The following is a 19,779-nucleotide window of genomic DNA, read 5'->3' as shown; positions in this document are numbered from 1 at the left end:
GTATTTGGCAGTCGGCTAGAAGCCAGCTCAGTGAGGCTGGGCCCCTGGCCAGTTGCAGGGGAGAGCGTCAAGGCCCTGGGGACACCCCTCCCCCAAAGACACGCTGGTGCCCCCTCCTCTTTCCCAGGCTGAGCCACCTTTCTGTGTGGCTGATTCGAACTCTTTCTCATCCCCTGCGAGTTTTGGGGTCCATGTTTTAGGGCTGGGGCCAACAGGTGCCCCTGGGGTATCTGGGGCAGGAAGCTGAGAAGGGAGAGGGGGAAGGGCAGGCTGGACAGTGCCACCTCATTGGCCCTGGCACTGAGGTCACGACGGGGCTTGTCTGAGGTGTGTGTTCCTCTGCACAGGCCCAGCTCACCCAAGAAACGGGTGTCCTGATTGTGCCACTCTGGAGTCCCGAGACATGAGCCACCTGCGTTAGGAGCCTGCAGCTCTGTGCCGGGAATGTGGGTTCTGGGCTCCAGGGGAGTTCCAAGTCTCCCACAAGGCCCAGGAGCAGCCCCTGGGCTGCCAGAATAATCCCTGGCCCCAGGCTGTACCCCACGGTTCCTCCACTCGGGAGGCTCTGCCGAGTCAGTGCTGGGAGAGTGTGGCAGAGCAGCATTCGGGGACTCAGGGATGGCAGTACCTGCTAAGGTCGTGCAGCAAGCAAGCGGGAGCCCCAGGAAGTGAAGGCAGGACTGGGCCAGCCTGCGGGAACCGTGTCACCTCCCAGGCTCTGCACATTCCAGACCTTATCAGGTCCTTGACCCCCAGGCTGATCTGTCCAGTTCTCAGTCTCTCTGCCCCCTTTCCCTCCTGGCATCTCTCTGGGTGCCGCTGTCTCTCCTCCAGGTGGGTCCGCATCCCCTCTCAGCAGCCCCATCACCTCTGACGAGGAGTACCTGAGCCCCCCCGAGGAGTTCCCGGAGCCCGGGGAGGCCTGGCCCCAGAGCCCTGCCATGAAGCTCAGTCCCAGCCGGAGCCGCCGCTCCTCAGACGCGGGCTCCAAGGCGCCCCCCACCTTCAAGGTCAGACTCCTGAGATCGGTCTCAGCTCCCTTCCTTCGTGTGGCCCCTTGTTCTTGGGGCCACACTGGGCTCCAGCCCCACCCGGAGCTCGGCCCCAGGGACCCCTTTTACTCGGAGCCAGCCTCAGTCAGCCCCGGGGGAAGAGGCTCCGTTCTAGATCCCCCGTCTTCCAGGAGCCGAAGCTGGGCCCTGACACTTTGGAGTCCCCTTCAGGTCTCCCTTATGGACCAGTCAGTAAGAGAAGGCCAAGATGTCACCATGAGCATCCGCGTGCAGGGGGAGCCCAAGCCGGTGGTCTCCTGGTGAGTAGCAGCCACTAACCACTACCTGCCAACTTCTCCCACACCAGGCTTGGCCCTGGCTCTGGGTAGAGGGGAATGGGCCCTCAGCAGAATCCCCGTGGTCTGCAAGGGGCCACACGCTAGGTACAGTGGTGCCACACACACCCCCAGCCTGCCCATGCCCCCGCCTGGGGTCCAGGGCTCAATCTGGGCTTCCTTGGAGGAGGAGGGAGGAGTTTGGTAACAAATGGTCTCCTGTCTGTTGGCTTGGGATGAACAGCCTGGAGCCCTCTCACCCCTGGGGAGGCTGCCCACCCCCACCCCAGCCCACTGACAATAGACAGCCGGGTGCTCTTTGAAGCCCAGATGGAATCATTTATTCTGAACTGCTGGAGCCCAGAGGTCCATGCAGGCCTCGTCTGCCGGGCTCCATCCCCGGTGCCTGGAGCTTTGATTAGTTCGCTTACGATTTTTTTTTCTTTGGTTTTGGTTCTATTTTTCATTTTTAACTGATTGTCTGGTCCCCAGTGTGATTTCTTCACAATGTAAGTTGTCCCATGTGTCTTTTGGGAAGGAGGGAAGCTATCAGTTCATTGTAAGAACATAAAAATAAGACAGGAGGAAATGCATGAGCTAGTAAGAGCCCCACAGCTTGGCACTCCTCTTCAGGGCAGTTAGGTTCCTAGAAAGGAGAGAGGCAGGTGGGCAGACATGGTCTGGAAGTTCCTGGGGGAGGGGGGGTGGCAGAGTCCAGGTGAAAACCTAGCCTGTAATCAGGGGGCGCCCACGGTCACTGGGACGGACACGGAGAGGGGACAAACGATGAGCGGGGAGGAGAGGCCAGCTTGGCTCTGGACGCCCACTGCCCTGCATGTGCAGGTGAGGCCCCTGGGCCCCGGCACTGAGCTCTCGCCCCTCTAACAGGCTGAGAAACCGCCAGCCCGTGCGCCCCGACCAGCGGCGCTTCGCGGAGGAGGCCGAGGGCGGGCTGTGCCGGCTGCGGATCCTGGCTGCTGAGCGTGGGGACGCCGGCTTCTACACCTGCAAAGCGGTGAATGAGTACGGCGCCCGGCAGTGTGAGGCCCGCCTGGAGGTCCGAGGTGAGTCCCTCACTCTCTCCGTGAACGCCCGACCTGGCCCTGGCCTTGTTCTTGCCCGACTGCCAGTTCTCACACAACCTCAGTGATGGGATGCCAGAACTGCAAAGGCCTTAGAAATCCCCACGTTTAGCTGCTTCTATTGCAGTTGAGTACGGGGTCCAGAGAGGGGCAGTGACTTGCCCAGGCCACACAGCAGATTGCTCAGTGCTCAGCTTACCAGTACTGCTGTCCCCAGGCTCAGTCCTGCCCGCCCCCGACACCCGCCAGAGGCCTTGCTTGCTGCCACCGGCCTTTCTCTCCCGACACTTCTCTCGACCTCTGTCGCCTTGCCTTTCCCAGGCCCTCCCCTCACACCCACGCCCCCTCTCCTACTGCCTTGTGGCCCCCTGCCCGTCTCATTCCTGTGCGGAATCTGTTGTGGTTGGGGGTGGCGGTGGGAGTGTCTGATCGTTGGACCCGTTCGGAGGGGCCCTTGGGGTGGCTCGGGTCTGGAGCATCACAGGGACCCCAGGGTGCCAGGGTGAGCAGAGCTGTGACACGTGAAGAGTTGGGGTCCCAGAGCCGAGCGTGCGGGTCGGGCGCCTCTCAGGCATCAGGACGGCGGGCCCCAGCCAGGCTGCCCTCAGGGGCTGGGCCTTCTCCTTCCAAGGACTGGCCACTTGCCCCACCTCTCACCTCTTTCCCCGTGGGCAGTTCAGGGCTGGGGACCCCTCCTCAGCTCCACATTCAGCCACTGTCCCCCCCTTCCTGGTGGAGGCCAGTGCTGAGAGCCCCCAGGATCCCCCCAGACCCCTGCTGGAGCCCGGACCCTAAGGTCATGTCACCTCCGCTGGGCCCCACCCCTCTCCGTTCCCTGCCTCTGTCACCTCCTCCAGGCCCCACCCCTCTCCATTCCCTGCCTCTGTCACCTCCGCCGGGCCCCACCCCTCTCCGTTCCCTGCCTCTGTCACCTCCGCCGGGCCCCACCCCTCTCCGTTCCCTGCCTCTGTCACCTCCGCCGGGCCCCACCCCTCCCCGTTCCCTGCCTCTGTCACCTCCGCCGGGCCCCACCCCTCCCCGTTCTCTGCCTCTGTCACCTCCGCTGGGCCCCACCCCTCTCCATTCTCTGCCTCTGTCACCTCCGCCGGGCCCCACCCCTCTCCGTTCTCTGCCTCTGTCACCTCCGCCGGGCCCCACCCCTCTCTGTTCCCTGCCTCTGTCACCTCCACCGGGCCCCACCCCTCCCCGTTCTCTGCCTCTGTCACCTCCGCCGGGCCCCACCCCTCTCCGTTCCCTGCCTCTGTCACCTCCGCCGGGCCCCACCCCTCTCCGTTCCCTGCCTCTGTCACCTCCGCCGGGCCCCACCCCTCTCCGTTCCCTGCCTCTGTGACCCCTGCTCCTGGGGTTGCCTTGTCCTCAGTCTCTGAACTCTTCCCTGCTCACCCCCCAGCCCCCAGCCCCGCAGCTCGGCCCCCGTTCCCCGGCCTGCTCCTTCTCCGTCGGGGTCTGGCTCTGCCCTGCTTCTCTGCGTTAACTCGTGTCTCGGTGCTTCTCTCTCTTCGGGATTCTTCCCGACACCCCTCAGGTTTTGGGGTGCTCCTGACACTTGTGAAAGCTTCTCCCAGGGCCTCTAACTGCCCAGGAAACCCAGAGACCCAGCCTCTGGCTGGCTGCCCACCCCCATCCCAGGGCTGCTCTTGGGGCAGTGAATGTGGCAGTGCCATCGTGGCGATTTGAGAGGCAGCTGTCCGCGCAGGGGGACCTAGCCAGGCTGCGTGCGTGCCTGTGTGTGCGTGTGCTGCACTAACCTGCCGCTTGCTGACTGAGGTTTTTGTCTGTACACAGGCGAGTGAGCTCAGGGGGCCGCCTGCGCTCCCCCCTGCTGCCCTCCGAGCCGCGCCCCTGTCTCAGGCACCTCTCGGACCTCGCTGTGTTTCTCTGCCTCCTGCCGGCCTGGACCCTGTTCCAGCCTCCCCTCCCCCTCCTCCCCCTCCCCTCCCCATGCAGCATCCTGGGATAGCCGTGGGCCCCTGTGGACCCTCCCTCCCAAGTGGACGTATGGCTGGGCAGGCGGGAGCCCACGTGTGGACTGAGTGCCAGGAACGGGTGGCCATGAGGGGTATCAAGACCCCCTCCCAGTCTCTCCCCGCAGGGGAGCACCCAGCGAGCGCATGTGCTACCGCTGCTGCAGGCCCTGTCTGTCTCTCCGTTTGTCTGTCTGTGTGTCTGTGACAGTCAGGGAAGGCTGCCTCCGAGCCGGCGTGGGTAAAGCCGAGGGGGAGAGGCAGGGCATGGCATCCGCCAGGTGGAGGGGCCCAGAGGGCAGGAGGCTGTTGACAAGGGGTCCTGAACGGGGACGCAGAGCACTGACCATTCCGGAGACGAGTTTCGAGGGGCACAGCACTCGGTCTCACAAGAGACCAAAAGCCAGAGGCCGCGGGCCCTGCGCTGAGGAGGGGGCCTGGCCGAGTCCTGGCCATGGCCGGTGTCGGGCCCACCGGCGGCTCCCTCTGTTACTGTCAGATCCCAGGAGGCTCTGTCTGGGAACAAGGGAAGTCGCCAGACCTGGCACAGGAGTAGGGACCTACTGTAGAGGGTGTGGAGATATTCAGAAATACTTGTTTCTCAGTTCAAATAAAGTCCAGTTTGTACCCAGCTGGTGTGCTGTGTTGGTTTTTTTCTGCCGCCGTCTCTGCCCGTACGTGGCCCTCAGTTTCCCCGTCCTCGACTCCTTCCACTTCCCCTGAGCTTCCCCTCTCTGGCCCAGCTGGTGGTGCCATCCTGAAGCCAGGCCTGGGACCTCCTTGCTGTCCTGGCCAGCCAGGTGGGCGGGCTTTCCCTCTGTCTCCAAAGGAACAAAATGCATTTCTCTCTCTGTGTCTGTCTGTCTTTCTGTGTGTGCGTGTGTGTGTCCCTCACCCCTCGTGTCTCTGCTCCACGTGTGCCCCCGGTGGCCGCTGCCCCCAGCACACCCTGAGAGCCGGTCCCTGGCCGTGCTGGCCCCCCTGCAGGACGTGGACGTGGGGGCCGGGGAAATGGCGCTGTTTGAGTGCCTGGTGGCGGGTCCTGCCGACGTGGAGGTGGACTGGCTGTGCCGCGGCCGCCTGCTGCAGCCCGCGCTGCTCAAATGCAAGATGCATTTTGACGGCCGGAAGTGCAAGCTTCTGCTCACCTCGGTGCACGAGGACGACAGTGGCGTCTACACCTGCAAGCTCAGCACGGCCAAAGGTAATTGCCTGCTTGGGTCCCAGGGCTGCAGCTGCCTTGGGTGCCCAGGAGCTGGAGGGAGGGGACCGGAGGTGAGGGAGCTGCGTGCAGAATAAGATGGGCTCCATCTCCGGGGGAAGAGAGGGGGTGGGAGATGGAGCCGTACGCCCGCCTCAGTAAGATCAGCGCTGGGGGCAGCACCTGCAGTGCTGGCTGCTGTTCCTGTTAGGAGCCTGTCCGCTGAGGGCAGGCAGGCAGACCTGGACCCAGGTTCCAATTCTCCCCCTGCCGCATACCAGCCACGTGACTTTGGACAGGTCACTTCATCTCTCTGAGCTTGGGCTATTCATCTGTTAAAAAGGACCCTGATAATGCCTAGCTCGGGGATCGGCAGGATTAATGAGATAATGAATGTAAAGAACAAAGCACAGCGCCTGGTGAAGGGTGCCACCTAATAAATGTCAGCCATTCTTATTATGAATGACATCTCTGACCTGGTCCCCGGCCTCGTTTGAAGAGTGGAGACAATGCTTCCCCAGGTTGCCGTAATGAGCACTTAAGGTGACACTGGAGGGACTTTGTAGGCAGGGATGGACCAGGTCAGCATTTCGTGCTGTAATGGCCGCAGAGTGGGGCAAAAGGACACATGCTCCGGGTCGGGGGTTGGGGGGAGGGAGTGTGGGCACAACCTGGGTGCAGAGGGGAAGTTTAAGGGGAAGGGAAAAGGGGGTGCAGGGGAGGGAAGGGGCTTGGCTTCTAGGCCCCTCTTTCATGCTGAGCTGAGCACCATCCGAGATGGGCAAGGTGAGCTGAGGAGGGCAGAGCCGGGCTGGAGCCCTGGGTCCCTATCGTGGACCTGGCCACCGTAGCAGCCTGCTGCCACCCTTGCCGACCCCGCCCCCCAAGAAGACACAGTCTTTGGATCTTGCCTACTGTCTAACTCTGGTGCTGGCGGGGCCTTGCTGGGCTCTGCCCGGGCTCCAGCTCCTGGCCCAGCAGCCCTTTCCTGCCCAGCATGAGGGCAGGGCCTCGGGGCTGGGGTGCCCGAGATTCCGCAGCCATTCTCGCCCCCGTGCTGACCCTCCGCCTAGATGAGCTGACCTGCAGCGCCCGGCTGACCGTGCGGCCCTCGCTGGCTCCGCTGTTCACGCGGCTGCTGGAGGACGTGGAGATCCTGGAAGGCCGCACGGCCCGCTTCGACTGCAAGATCAGCGGCACGCCGCCCCCCTCCGTGACCTGGACGCACTTCGGTACGGCCCTCCGCCCTGCAGATGTCAGGGGACCGCCGGGAGCCGGAGAGCAGAGCCCCCCTCTCTGAGCCCGCTGTGCTTCCTGCCTCCCCTCCCCCAGGCCGCCCCGTGGAGGAGAGTGAGAACCTGCGTCTGTGGAAGGACGGGGGTCTACACTCGCTGCACATCATCCACGTGGGCAGCGAGGATGAGGGGCTCTATGCGGTCAGTGCCACCAATGCCCACGGCCAGGCCCACTGCTCGGCCCAGCTCTACGTGGAGGAGCCTCGAACGGCCGCCACGGGTCCCAGGTACTGCCGGGGCCCCCGGTTCTGCTGGGGCTGCCTCTGTGGAGCCCCAGCCCAGCCTGAGGTAGGAGGCAAAGCTCTGGGCCTCTGGGCAGCTGTGCGGTTTTTGCAGCACTAAGCTGGAGAAGATGCCGTCCATCCCCGAGGAGCCAGAGCATGGCGAACTGGAACGGCTCTCCATGCCCGACTTCCTGCGGCCCCTGCAGGACCTGGAGGTGGGCCTGGCCAAGGAGGCCATGCTGGAGTGCCAGGTGACCGGCCTGCCCTACCCCACCATCAGCTGGTTTCACAATGGTCACCGTATCCAGAGCAGTGACGACCGGCGCATGACGCAGTGTACGTGTCTGGGAAGGGACCCTGGGGTGTTCGCCTGCGGTGCCCTCCCCACCCCTCCCCTCCCACTCAAGCTTTCCTCTTCTAGTCTGGTCAGGGATGGTGCGCCTGGGGGAGGGGAGCCCAGAGGAGCTATGCAGCCATTGCCTCCTGCCTGGAGCCCACACCGCACCCATCTGCTGAGTTGCTACTCTGGGCCTCGGTGGCTCCATTAGAACTTACTAGACAGGCAATACAGCCTGTGGTCAGGTTACTGAACCCCTCTAGGCCTCAGTTTCCTCATCCGTAACTGGCTTGTTCTGCGAATGAAATCAGTGAATACATATGAAGCACTTGGAGCAGGGCCTGGCAAATAGCAAGTGGTCAGTACAGGTTAACTCTTAGGATCGTTGCTCTTGCTGTTGTTGCCACCATCGTCATTCTCATCGGCAGAGCAGAGGCATTTCAGTGCAATGGCCAGTGTGGGCAGTGTGTGGCGCCGAAAGGGTTATTGGCCAAGGCTATTAATGGAGCAAGTAAAGCAGGAACTGGAGAAGAACTGAGGAGTGTATTGGGGACCATGTCCTTCCAGCCCGGGATACGTCTCACGGGTGTATTTCAGTTCCATCCTTGAAGGAATCTGAGTCCCCTGTGGGAAGGACTACTCTGCCCATCGGACAGCGCCACCCTGTGCCCCACGGTGGCCGCCTCTTACAACTGCAGTGCGACAGAGCTCACCTTTATTGTGTCTCCCGTGTGCCAGGCTCTGAGTGCTAGCTGACACGGATGATCTCACCTTCCTTACCATGGGCCTGTGAGACAGGGACTGCTATTCCCGTTTGTAGATGGGGAAACTGAGGCTAAACGGAAGATCAAGGACTTGCTTGAAGGCAGGCAGGGACCATCTGTCTCTGGCTCCCACCTCCTATCCATGACGCCCCCCCACCATCCGTGCCCCATCTCCGGGGCCACCCTGCGGCTCTGAGCCTTCCCCTCTGCCCCTGCCTGTCGTCTGCTCAGCCCACGGCTCCTTATCTCTCCATCTGCTTGAGGCCCTGGTGGGAGTCTGCCTCAGATCTGAGCTGGCGTCTCTTCTGTCTGTGGCCGGGGTCAGTGGCAGCCGTTGGTCTCTCCTCCTCTATAAATAGTGTCGGGGGAGAGAAATGAGTGGGTGACGGTTCTATGCGGAGATAAGCTCTAAGACGGGAGGGGTGTCTGGGAACGGTCCTCACATGAAAGAGGACAGTGTAGACCTCTTCCCTTCCCTGTCCCTGCTGGAGGGGCCTCCCATATCACCGTCCAGAGAGCACATGTAGGGAAAGAGGAGCTTCAAACTCAGAGGGAACCATGGTCAAGCCATCGCTCCGTCATTTATTAGCTGTGTGACCTTGGACAAGTCTATTAGTGTCTCTTGACTTCACTGGCAAAACAAGAATAATTCAGCAGGGTTGTTGAAAGGATCGTGGGGGGGACAATGCATGTCCAGTAGCTGGCGTAGCAGACAACCCTTATTGGAACTTATGATACATGTGTTCGGCACTTACTGCATGCAAGGCAGCGGGCTCTGCGGGGGGTCCTGGGGGGAACCAGGGCTGCAGTACAGAGGGGGCCCCCCACGCTCGGCACAGGAGCCTTCCCAGGCTGGTGCTCACTTGAACTGTGTCTTGAAAGAGAAGGAGGCCGTAATAAGAGGAGAATGTTCCAGAAGGAGGGATTTTGTGAGAGAAGACCTGAGATAGAACTGCTGTGCTTGTTCCGGGACCTGCTGGCTTGTCAGGGTCAGACCCTGGGGGACTAGCAGGAGACGGGGCCGGAGGGGAGTTTAGTCCGAGGGCTCTGGCTGCCGTCTCTGTGCAGTGGGTGCCTTTAAGGTTTCCAGGGTGACAGGCAACATGCAGTGCCGCTGGCTGAGCGTGGGCCGCACTAGTGGAGGGCGTGCACGGGGTCTGTGCTGGCATGGGACCCCCAGTGGCCGCAGAGGGGCCTTGGGAACAAAAGCTTGTCAGAACTTTGACACAGGGGTGTGACTCCCCACCAGAGGTGCAAAGAAGAGGGGCCTTCAACTGCGGGTGAACGGCATGGAAGAAAGGTGACGAGTTACAGGGCGTGAAGTGCCGAGGGACAGGCCAGGGCTGCAGGTGTAGACTTGGCCGTCTGGACCCAGGGTTTGTCACACAGCGGACACACTTCTTGCTTGTCTGCCTGTCCTTTCCCCCTCACCTCCTCCCTGAGTGAGTGGGGGTGAAGAGCCAAGTCTGGGGTGGCATGGGCACACTCCTCAAAGTATCCTCCCAGCTCAGGCCCAGTGTCACTGTCCCTCTCCCCCCCCCCCACCCCCAGACAGGGATGTCCATCGATTGGTGTTCCCCGCTGTGGGACCTCAGCATGCTGGTGTTTACAAGAGCGTCATCGCCAACAAGCTGGGCAAGGCCGCCTGCTACGCCCACCTCTATGTCACAGGTGAGGCAGGCGCCTTCCTGGCCAGCTGCGTGCAGCCTGGCCTCTGGCCTACCCTGGGGGCTGGGTGAACAAGGGGCTTTTGCACCAGCTCCCTTCCTTTGGTTCCCTGGGGAGCCGTGTGGCCTTGCCGCTGCCCCTGTGGCTGTGCCCCCAGCCCCAGCCCACTCTCCTGAGGCTTGGTGACCCTGTGGAACCAGTGGGATCTAAAGGACCCAGCAGATGCTTGACCTGTGGCTTTCAGATGTGGTTCCAGGCCCCCCAGATGGTGCCCCACAGGTGGTGGCTGTGACCGGGAGGATGATCACACTCACATGGAACCCCCCCAGGAGTCTGGACATGGCCATTGGTGGGTCAGGGCCACTTGGGGCTATGTGGTGGGGATGGGGTCGTGGACAGGACCGGCTCAGGCAAGGGTGCCAAGGGAGCCAGAAGGGGAGAGCCAGGCCCAGGGAGGCCTAGGGGCAGGGAGTGGACGGAGTGCTGAGAGTGGGGCTGAGAGCGGCCCAGACTGCCTCCTCTCCACGGTGATGAAGCCCTGGCCTCAGGTCAGGGGAGTGGTCCGATGGGGCCACCACATTCCTTTCTCCTCCTCAGAGCGGTTGGGTGCTTGGGTCATGCTTCAGGAAATACGCGCTTCTTCCACACCCGCGATCTCTGCCTGCTCTGTGCCTCAGTTTTCCCACCTCAGACAGTAGCAGGGAGTTGGGATACAAGTCGAGCTCCCTCCATGCCTACGACTGGACCCCAGGCCTGCCTTGTGGGTTCTGAGCCTGGCTAGACCAGTGTTTGGGCAAAAGCAGATTGGGAGCAAGTAGAGACAGAGGCAGGCTCCCAGAGCAGACTGACGATGAGTTCCTGGGTCCCGAGGAACTGAATGAGGGTGGGGCAGGGCACAACCCCACAATGCCCACCTCTAGCAGCTGTCTCCCCATCAGACCCAGACGCCCTGACCTACACCGTGCAGCACCAGGTGCTGGGCTCGGACCAGTGGACAGCATTGGCCACAGGCTTGCGGGAGCCTGGGTGGTCAGCCACAGGGCTGCGTAAGGGGGTCAAGCACATCTTCCGGGTCCTCAGTGCCACCATCAAGAGCAGCAGCAAACCGTCACCCCCCTCTGAGCCTGTGCAGCTGCTGGAGCGAGGTGAGCCTGGGTGTCTTGTGGAGTGGGGGCGATGCTGCTGGGGGGGGAATTGGGTCCCTGTGGTGGAGGCTCAAGGGCTGGTCTGGACATTAGAGCTGTGAGAGGAACAGCATGGCTGAGTATGACCTTGACCCTCCAAGTGCTTCCCTTTCATACTGAAAGCAGCACTCCCTGTGCACGAGGCTGCGGCTCCCGCGTCAGACAAGCTGGGAACGCAATCTTAGTTCTGCTGCTCTGTGACTGAGTTCCCTGGACGAGTGGCTGACCTCTCTGAACCTCAGCTTCCTCACCTGTAAAACAGGGTGCTTGGGAGGGTTAAAGGAGCCGTGGGTACTGAGGACCTGCTGTCTTCTCCCAGGCCCAGCCCTGGAGGAGGCACCCGCTGTGCTGGACAAGCCGGACATTGTGTATGTGGTGGAGGGACAGCCTGCCAGTGTCACCGTCACCTTCAACCATGTGGAGGCCCAAGTCGTCTGGAGGAGGTGGGGCCCCGCCTCGCGTGCCCCGTTCCCGCAGGTGGCAGTCCAGTCCCGGCCACCCTGGCCTGACCTCCCTGTGGCTAGATCCTGGGTGACCTCCCTGTCATGTGTCTCTTAGCTGCCGAGGGGCCCTCCTGGAGGCACGGGCAGGTGTGTATGAGTTGAGCCAGCCAGATGATGACCAGTACTGTCTTCGGATCTGCCATGTTAACCGCCGGGATGTGGGGCCCCTGACCTGCACTGCCCGCAACCGCCACGGCACACGGGCCTGCTCGGTCACCCTGGAACTGGCCGGTAGGTGACAGCAGACCCTTTCTTTCTCCTCCCTTGGAGGCCAGCACCCCTCCCCACCCCCACCAGGTGCACACACCCACCTGCCAGTCCTGGGTCTTCCCTCTCGGGTCTGTCCATCTAGTGGCCTTAATAATACCCATACTAAATGCCGAGGGGCCCTCCTGGAGGCACGGGCAGATGTTTATTGAGTGCCTAGTATGTGCCAGGCTCAGTGCTAAGTATCTTATATGTATCACGTTACTTAATATTTATATGGACCCTGTGAGTTGGGGGTCAGTTATTATCCCCATTTTACAGTTGAGAAAACTGAAGCTCAGAGAGTATGCTAAGTAACAGGGGCAAGGAGCTGGGATTCAAGCTCTGATACCCAACTCCAAAGCCAGAGGGTGCACCTAGCTCCTGTGTCAAACACAACAAGAAATAGGACCTCAAGTGGAGTGAGCTCAGGGAGACCGCGTGGATTTAGAATAGAATGCGGCCACAGGGGGCGCCCTGCCGCGAACCTCTCAGCTCCGCCCATCCTGGCCGCCCGTAGCTCCACCTGTTGGCAGAGACTCCTGACCTGTTCAGTGAGGACCCTCTTTGCCATCTTTCCATCAAAGACGTAGTCTCTCAACCCCTAGCATGCATTGAGTGGTAAATGCCTTGTTTTCTAGTTTGTTAATTAACTCTAGACATATGTAACTGCCACTCAGAACTTCGGACCGGCGCCAGCTAAACCCTGTTACCTGCTGAGTACATATAATTCCAACCAAATGCAAAGAAAGTGACATTTTAGTTACCACAGGCAAGCGTATCGTGGTTAAATGTGCATTTTCTGGTGCTTTTTAAAAATTGTCCCAAGTTCAGTGGAAACATTCCAGTCCTTTGATTTTCATAGAGCCCACCTTCCCACCCCACCCCCACAAGCCCCACACAGACCATAAGCCCGATTCCTAGAGGGGAGGAAAAGCATCTGTAAAGTGGGAGGGAAGGGTGTGGGTGACGAATGGGGTGGGGTCACATTCCTCGGGGCCCCTGGACTCCTGTTACAACCCCCTCGCCCAGCTTCCCTTCTCTGCATCACGTGTCACTCCCTGCGCAGCCACCGCTTTGCTCCTGGGTGAGAGGACCATCTGCAGGACTCCTCTTTCTTTCTGAATAGAGGCAGAGGCCCCAGCCATCCCGAGCCCTGCAGCCTGACTGTGTTCCAGCTGACCAAGGCTAGAACAGGCCTGGGGCTGGGGTCTACAGCCTCTCCCACTCCGCCCCCCCCCCACCCAGGTGGGACGGGTGCCATGGCCCCTTCCCTCCACATCTGCCCCATTGTAGCATCTCCCCGACCCCCAGGGCACCCTCCTCTTTCATCTGTGTGTTGTGATGGCGGTGGGCCTGCCCAGCGCCCTGCTCTTCCCACCCTCCTTAAAGCCACGATCCTGAGATCCTCAGCCATGCTCAGGAAGGGGGGGGGCACCAGGAAGTCACAGAATCCTCTGCAAAGCCCATTGGAATGTGTATTTAATTCCATCATAAGCATTAGAAACCACTTTATAAGGAGATAACACGATCTCATAATATGGGTAGAGAATAAAGTCACAGTCACGTGTGGGAGAACTTAGCTGAGAATCAGTACCGGTTTGTTCATCTTGCCATCTCCAAGATGGTAGAAGGCCCCTTCAAGATTTAAATAAGATTCAGGGAGAAAACTTCAAGACCGACCGAGGCAAACCCATGATCCAGGCTTGATCCAGGGTCACAGGCTGAGCTGCCTGCAGTGCCCAGGACAGTCACATCCAAGCAGCTCTCAGTGGGACTGTGCAGAGGGGTGATCACCCACAGGGGGCGCTGTCGAGCCACCCGCACCAGTTCATTAATCAATGCAGTGAAGGAAGAGGCTCAGGATGGCCAGTCCTGATTTGTCAAGAGAGGCAGGAAATCCAGATTTCTTTTGTGTGTGAGAAGCTCATTTCAAAGCTGACAGATGAACACTGAGGGTCAACCCAAGCAAGCCTACATACACCTCTGGCTTAGGTTTTCTGAGACTGGAGACGTCGCGTAGGGATTTACAGGGAGAGTGCTTGGCCCAGGCAAGGAGCTCTGTGCTCCCAGGAGCCAAGCCGAGTGTGAGAGTCCCAGTCCGGAGGGGCGGGGACTCTGGGAGGTGGGGAGGTGGGTCTGCTGAGCCAGTTGCTGAGGAGGCAGGCCCATGTGACCCCATCGTTCTGTTCCCTCCCTGCCCCACCCCCACTCGCTGTGTTTCAGAGGCTCCCCGGTTTGAGTCCATCATGGAGGACGTGGAAGTGGAGGCTGGGGAAACCGCACGCTTCGCTGTGGTGGTTGAGGGGAAGCCCCTGCCGGACATCATGTGGTACAAGGTCAGAGGGTGATGAGGACCTCAGGGGAGCCCTAGCCAGGGCTGGCCGGGAGCCCAGAGGAAGGAGGAGGAGGGACTTGCTGGGAGTGTGGGAGAGGTCCAGGCAGCCTTGGGAGGAGGGGAGCTGGGACAGCCAGGAGCACAGCTGCTGCCAGAGGTGCAGTGAGAAGGAAGGGGGACCCAGGGGTGCTGAGTGACGCAGCTGGGGGTTCGAGGAACCAGGGGACTCGCTGGGGGAGACAGGGCTATTAGTGGGGGACAGAAGGTAGAGCCGATTCTGGGTCCTGGGCGGAAGCAAGGCCCCTGGGTAGGAAAGGTCCTGGCCCTGAGATGGGGCGACAGCGGGTCCCTGGCACGGAGGGAAAGCTGCGTCCCAGGTGGAGGTGAAGCCAGGCCCAGGCTGGAGGTGACGCGCACTCTGTAGGATGAGATGCTGTTGACTGAGAGCAGCCACGTGAGCTTTGTGTACGAGGAGAACGAGTGCTCCCTGGTGGTGCTCAGCGCGGGGGCCCAGGACGGGGGCGTCTACACCTGCACCGCCCGGAACCTGGCCGGAGAAGTCTCCTGCAAAGCGGAGTTGGCTGTGCGTTCAGGTAGGCTGGAGCTCAAGGGGAGAAGGGCAGAGGTCACCCCCAGGTCCCCGACTGTGAGCCCCTGGCCAAGAGGCACTACCCGGCCGTTCACTCCTCGGCCCCTCGTCTCCCAGCCCCGGTACCTACCTCCCCGCGGGCCCTCGGGGTTCTTGCTCACCTTCTCTCTTCTCCACATGCCCTACCTGTCACACCCTCTGCCCTCGTCCCTCTCTCGCCCTCCATCTAACACTAGGCGTCTCTTTCCCAGCTCAGACAGCTATGGAGGTGGAAGGGGCCGGGGAAGACGAGGAGCAGCGAGGAAGGAGGCTCGGCGACTTTTACGACATCCACCAGGAGATCGGCAGGTATGGGGTGGGTGCGAGGAGGGGATGTGGTGTTTGGGGGCCCAGTGGGGCGGGGGCTGAGGCCCGGAGGGGGCGGAGAGCTGGGGTTGCAGCAGTGCCTGAACCCTGTCCTGCCCTGTGTCATCACCCAGGGGCGCCTTCTCCTACCTGCGGCGTGTGGTGGAGCGAATCTCCGGCCTGGAGTTTGCAGCCAAGTTCATCCCCAGCCAGGCCAAGCCAAAGGCCTCAGCGTGGCGGGAGGCCCGGCTGCTGGCCCGGCTCCAGCATGACTGTGTCCTCTACTTCCACGAGGCCTTCGAGAGGCGTCGGGGACTGGTCATCGTCACCGAGCTGTATCCTGGGGCAGGCCGGGTGTTTGGGGGACACCTGCCCTGAATGACCGGTCCTTGTAAGAGCCAATTATTGACATGTTTTACACTTAATAACGTGGTTCCATTGACAGTCGGAAGATGCTACCTTTACAAAATGTGCCCTTTGACAACTGGGAGTCCTAAAGGCCTCTTATACAGACTTCACAGAGCAGAGTCTGGTGACTTCTGTGAAAACCAACATTTTCTACAAGCCCCCCCCCTTTTTTTTAGCTTAAACTTACATATACTTAATGTGTTCCTGGCAATGTTCTAAGAGTTTGATCTATTTAATCCTCATGTATACCTGCCTATCTCATGGTATTTTATCATCCCCATCTTACAGACAATGGAACTGAGGTACAGAGACGCTAAGTACCTCAGCAGACATCACACAACTAGCAGAAGCCATGTGATTTTTACCATGAAACGCAGTATAGTGTGCCTGAACATTTGAAGTGGCCCCATTTCCTATGAGCATCAGTACTTGGCTTTATTAGGAGGCTGTTTCCATAAAGAATGGATTTGAGCCTTGTGTAAGAGCTATTGTTAAACAAAGTCACACTACGGTAAGGATGATGGGTGGTTGGCTTGTCACTCCCACTAGCAGGGTGACCATGTTCTTCACACCAGCCTCCCAGCCTGCACTGTTAGAGCCCAAACCTCAGCAAAACAACCAATTATTATGTGTCATGGACCTTCTAGATTGTACTCGAATAGAGTCAAGAAGTTCCATCTACAGTCAACAAAATTCTGCTCTAACTTGATCCCTATAAATACTTCACAGGGTGGGCAAGAGAAGATGTTATCCCCATTTTACTCCTGAGGGAATCTCGGCTCTGAGAGGTTAGGTGACTTGCCCGAGATCCCACAGCTGATGAGCTTAGAAGCAGGGTTGTCCCATCTGTGCACTCAGGTGACAGGCGGAAGAGTAGAGTGAAGACACAGCTGATAACTGGTATCAAATGTGCTTTAAGGAAAAGGAGGGCCATGTGCTGCGCTGGGATCTGACCTGAGGTCTGGGGGTGGGTGGCACTGCCCAGGGAGGACTGGGCAGTTGGCACTGGTCACTGTTCTCCTTGACCTGGGACACAGCTGCACAGAGGAGCTTCTGGAGCGACTGGCAAGGAAACCCACCGTGTGTGAGTCTGAGGTGAGGGCAGTGGGTGGCAGGGGTCAGGTTGGGTCCAAGCGTTCACCCACCTGAACTCTGAGAACTGAGGAGTGGGTCCTGGGCATGCCATCTGTGCCCACAATAAGCCCAGGGTGGTGGTGGAGGACACTGAGAGCAGGCAGCAGAGCCCCCTCCTCCATCAGACCAGACCCTCCCAGCCCGGGACTTGCACTGTCCTCCATAAATCTCAGCAGACCCACTTGTCCCTAACTCTGTTCTTTCCCAGTCTTCCTCACGTCAGCATTCCTCAGACATTGCTCCCAGGAGGAGCTCCACCTGGCCTCTAGTCTCCCTGCTGCCCTGCCACGGAGGGCTGTGCCAGTTGTGCACCGCGCAGTTCTGTTTGTTATCATGTAACCGACTCCCTTCTAGAACTGTGGGGAGCCCACCTGTGTAGCTGTACATGAGGCCCTGGGTCTCAGCAACCCAAACCCTTCTACCAGCCATCGAAGGCCGCTTAACAGGCATGGCCAGCCCTCTTGCCACAGCGCCGGTGGTGATCCAACGTAATCCCTGCCCTTCTCACACGGACTCTGGGCCACCTGTTTCCGCAGATCCGGGCCTGCATGCTGCAGGTGCTGGAGGGAATCTGCTACCTGCACCAGAACCGTGTGCTGCACCTGGATATCAAGGTGAGGTGCCCGTGGGGGCGGGGACAGGCAGCTCCTGTGGAAGCCCGGTGGCGGGGTGTCCCTCCCCTTCCCTCTGCTCCCACGCCCGCCTTGTGCCCTGCAGCCTGAGAACCTGCTGGTATGGGACAGCGCCGAGGGGGAAGAGCAGGTGAGGATCTGTGACTTCGGGAACGCCCAGGAGTTGACTCCGGGAGAGCCCCAGTACTGCCAGTATGGCACGCCTGAGTTCGTGGCGCCTGAGATCGTCAACCAGAGCCCTGTGTCCGGAGTCACTGACATCTGGTAATGTTGGCATATGGTGCAGCCGGTGGGCTGGGGAAACTGCCCTCAGGGCCAGGGAGCCGCTCACGCAGGGAGGAACTTTACCAAGCCCGGGTTCCTTCTCTGACCGTCGACTGGGGGCATTGCTCACAGGCCCCTTGCTCTTCCCTTGTCAGTCAGACATGACCCAGGCACACATGGCCTCAGGCCTATCAGCCCCTGCTTCCCTCTCTCCCCTGGGTGGTCAGCCGCCCCCTCTGCAGCCACCTTGCCTCCCCCCAGTGGGACAGGCATCGTCCCTTGGTTCAGACTCCTCGTGGCTTCCTGTGCTGGCCCTACCGCGACCCTTGACTCCTCCAGAGATGTCTGGACCTCTGGGTTCAGAGTCTTCTCTGAAGGAGACGTCCTGTGGCCATTTGTCCACAACAGGGTTCATAGGGAGGATGCTTCTCATGGAGTTCTCTGCCTAGAACGGCTCACTTCCGGTGGGAAGCGGGCCGTCCTCTCACTGACCCCCTCTCCTCCCCTCACAGGCCCGTGGGCGTCGTTGCCTTCCTCTGGTAAGGACCTCGCTGCCCTCGCTCCAGTGGTCTCTCAGCAGGCCTCCCCTCCCACTCCGGCAGGGCCTGGGGCTGGAGAGTGGTTGGGGACATGCAGCCCACCCCTCCTCTTCCCTCCCTCTCGCCTCTCTCCCTCTGCTCCTTCCCGCATAGCAAGGGCCCCCATATGCATGAACAGAAGCCCCAGCCTGTGTGTCTAAGCCTTCTACCGTCACGCCCCGGGGCAGGCACACGGGCTGGATGAAGAGCGGCCAGGGCAGGCTCAGTGCCATTCGGGCAGGGACTACAAGGTCCTGACTGTCCAGCAGAGACTGGAAGGTGTAGGCTCAGGCTCAGGGAGGCAAAGCCTCTGAGCCCAGACTCCTCACCTCAAGGACAGGCCACAGCTGGAGGAGGGATAGGACAGGTCCTCTAATGCATGGGCTTAGGTCTCAAAGCAGCACTGCCTCCCCACCCGTCGGGGGTGGGGTGGGAGCAGCGCCGACAAGAGTCCAAAAGACTCTGTCCAGGTTCCCCCCGCCTCTGTCTGACCCACAGCCTGGGGGCCGCCACCTGTTCCCAGCCGTGTGTCCTCGCTGGCCTCACGCCACCCCTTCCTGGGCCCTGCCCACCGCTCACCCAGCCCTCCCCACCCCTGCAGCCTGACGGGCATCTCCCCGTTCGTGGGGGAGAACGATCGGACGACGTTGATGAACATCCGGAACTACAACGTGGCCTTTGAGGAGAACACGTTCCTGAGCCTGAGCAGGGAGGCCCGGGGCTTCCTCATCAAAGTGCTGGTGCAGGACCGGCTGTGAGTACGAGGCCCCGAGGGGTACCCCGCCTGCAGAGTCAGTCCCCTCGTGCCATGCCCTTCGACATCCGGTCCCTCAGGTCCTTAGAGGTCCCATTTCCCCAAACATTTATGAACTGACTGAGTTCATGAATGATGAATCCCCTCTTAATCCTCCTTCCTTTACAGGAGGCCTACTGCAGAGGAGGCCCGAGAGCACCCTTGGTTCAAAGTGAGTCTAGTTCTGCAAAGTCACGGTAGAAAAGGGGGAGGGGGAGGCAATGTTAACAGCTCTATTTATTGAGTACCTACTATGTGCAGTTGCCATGATAGGTGTTTTATATACTTACGACCTATCAGCCTCAAATATAGTAGCTCTGCAAAGGAATGTATAACTCTCATTTTGCTGATAAGGAAACAGGCTCAAGTTGGGGTATCATGGATTCTAAGGCACAGGTCCGTACTTCCCCATCCTGGGCATCCTCAGCAGGGTTCTTCCTAGTTCTTGACACCAACCCTGGTCCTTCTCAGTCCTGTGTGCCCACCTCTGTCCTGCACTGGTCCCACACACTGTGGTTGGTGTGGGGGCCTGGTCTCTTGCATTTTGAACTCTGTGTGGGCAGAGTTTTCATTCATCTTCAAGCCCCAGCACCACAGGGCACAGCTCCAAGTCGGCCGGGTGGGGTGGGGGGTGGCAAGGTTCAGCAAATGACCTAGAAAGAGCAACTGAGTAAGCCATCCACTGAGCATCGTACTGGGTCAGCTGAAGGCTGAGGTGCTTCTGGGGTCTGTCCTTGGAGAATGAGCCTTGCCTCCCAGATCAGAGACAAGCTCCAAAGAGGAAAGCCTGTGTGGGTGGCCAAGGGAGGCATCTGTCTCGGCCCAGCTCCCCAAGGCTCCAGATATCGGGGGCGCCAGCCCCACATGGAAACGGGTGGTGAG

General features: G+C 60.3%; 1 protein-coding gene across 8 annotated transcripts in view; it reads left to right on the top strand.

Moving 5' to 3' along the window:
- SPEG (striated muscle enriched protein kinase) overlaps positions 1 to 19,779 on the top strand; it is a 57,585-nt gene that overhangs the window by 26,210 nt on the left and 11,596 nt on the right. For 7 of the 8 annotated variants that reach the window (XM_066233582.1, XM_066233589.1, XM_066233583.1 and 4 more), the window contains 22 exons: positions 835 to 1,010; positions 1,224 to 1,312; positions 2,216 to 2,391; positions 5,338 to 5,598; positions 6,669 to 6,827; positions 6,928 to 7,117; positions 7,227 to 7,450; positions 9,767 to 9,886; positions 10,128 to 10,232; positions 10,822 to 11,028; positions 11,387 to 11,510; positions 11,626 to 11,801; positions 14,043 to 14,155; positions 14,579 to 14,747; positions 14,995 to 15,091; positions 15,223 to 15,423; positions 16,534 to 16,591; positions 17,167 to 17,244; positions 17,348 to 17,526; positions 18,039 to 18,065; positions 18,706 to 18,858; positions 19,027 to 19,069. In XM_066233582.1, coding sequence (XP_066089679.1) covers positions 835 to 1,010; positions 1,224 to 1,312; positions 2,216 to 2,391; positions 5,338 to 5,598; positions 6,669 to 6,827; positions 6,928 to 7,117; positions 7,227 to 7,450; positions 9,767 to 9,886; positions 10,128 to 10,232; positions 10,822 to 11,028; positions 11,387 to 11,510; positions 11,626 to 11,801; positions 14,043 to 14,155; positions 14,579 to 14,747; positions 14,995 to 15,091; positions 15,223 to 15,423; positions 16,534 to 16,591; positions 17,167 to 17,244; positions 17,348 to 17,526; positions 18,039 to 18,065; positions 18,706 to 18,858; positions 19,027 to 19,069 — 3,125 coding nt within the window. Of the gene's footprint in view, positions 1 to 834; positions 1,011 to 1,223; positions 1,313 to 2,215; positions 2,392 to 4,215; positions 5,017 to 5,337; positions 5,599 to 6,668; positions 6,828 to 6,927; positions 7,118 to 7,226; positions 7,451 to 9,766; positions 9,887 to 10,127; positions 10,233 to 10,821; positions 11,029 to 11,386; positions 11,511 to 11,625; positions 11,802 to 14,042; positions 14,156 to 14,578; positions 14,748 to 14,994; positions 15,092 to 15,222; positions 15,424 to 16,533; positions 16,592 to 17,166; positions 17,245 to 17,347; positions 17,527 to 18,038; positions 18,066 to 18,705; positions 18,859 to 19,026; positions 19,070 to 19,779 lie in introns of those variants that run through there. The other variant, XM_066233588.1, reaches the window with a different exon arrangement.

The sequence above is a fragment of the Saccopteryx bilineata genome, chromosome 5, assembly GCF_036850765.1.
Source record: "Saccopteryx bilineata isolate mSacBil1 chromosome 5, mSacBil1_pri_phased_curated, whole genome shotgun sequence".
Taxonomy (NCBI): domain Eukaryota; kingdom Metazoa; phylum Chordata; class Mammalia; order Chiroptera; family Emballonuridae; genus Saccopteryx; species Saccopteryx bilineata.
Note: the sequence above shows the minus strand (reverse complement) of the source record. Positions and strands in the feature narration are given on the sequence as shown.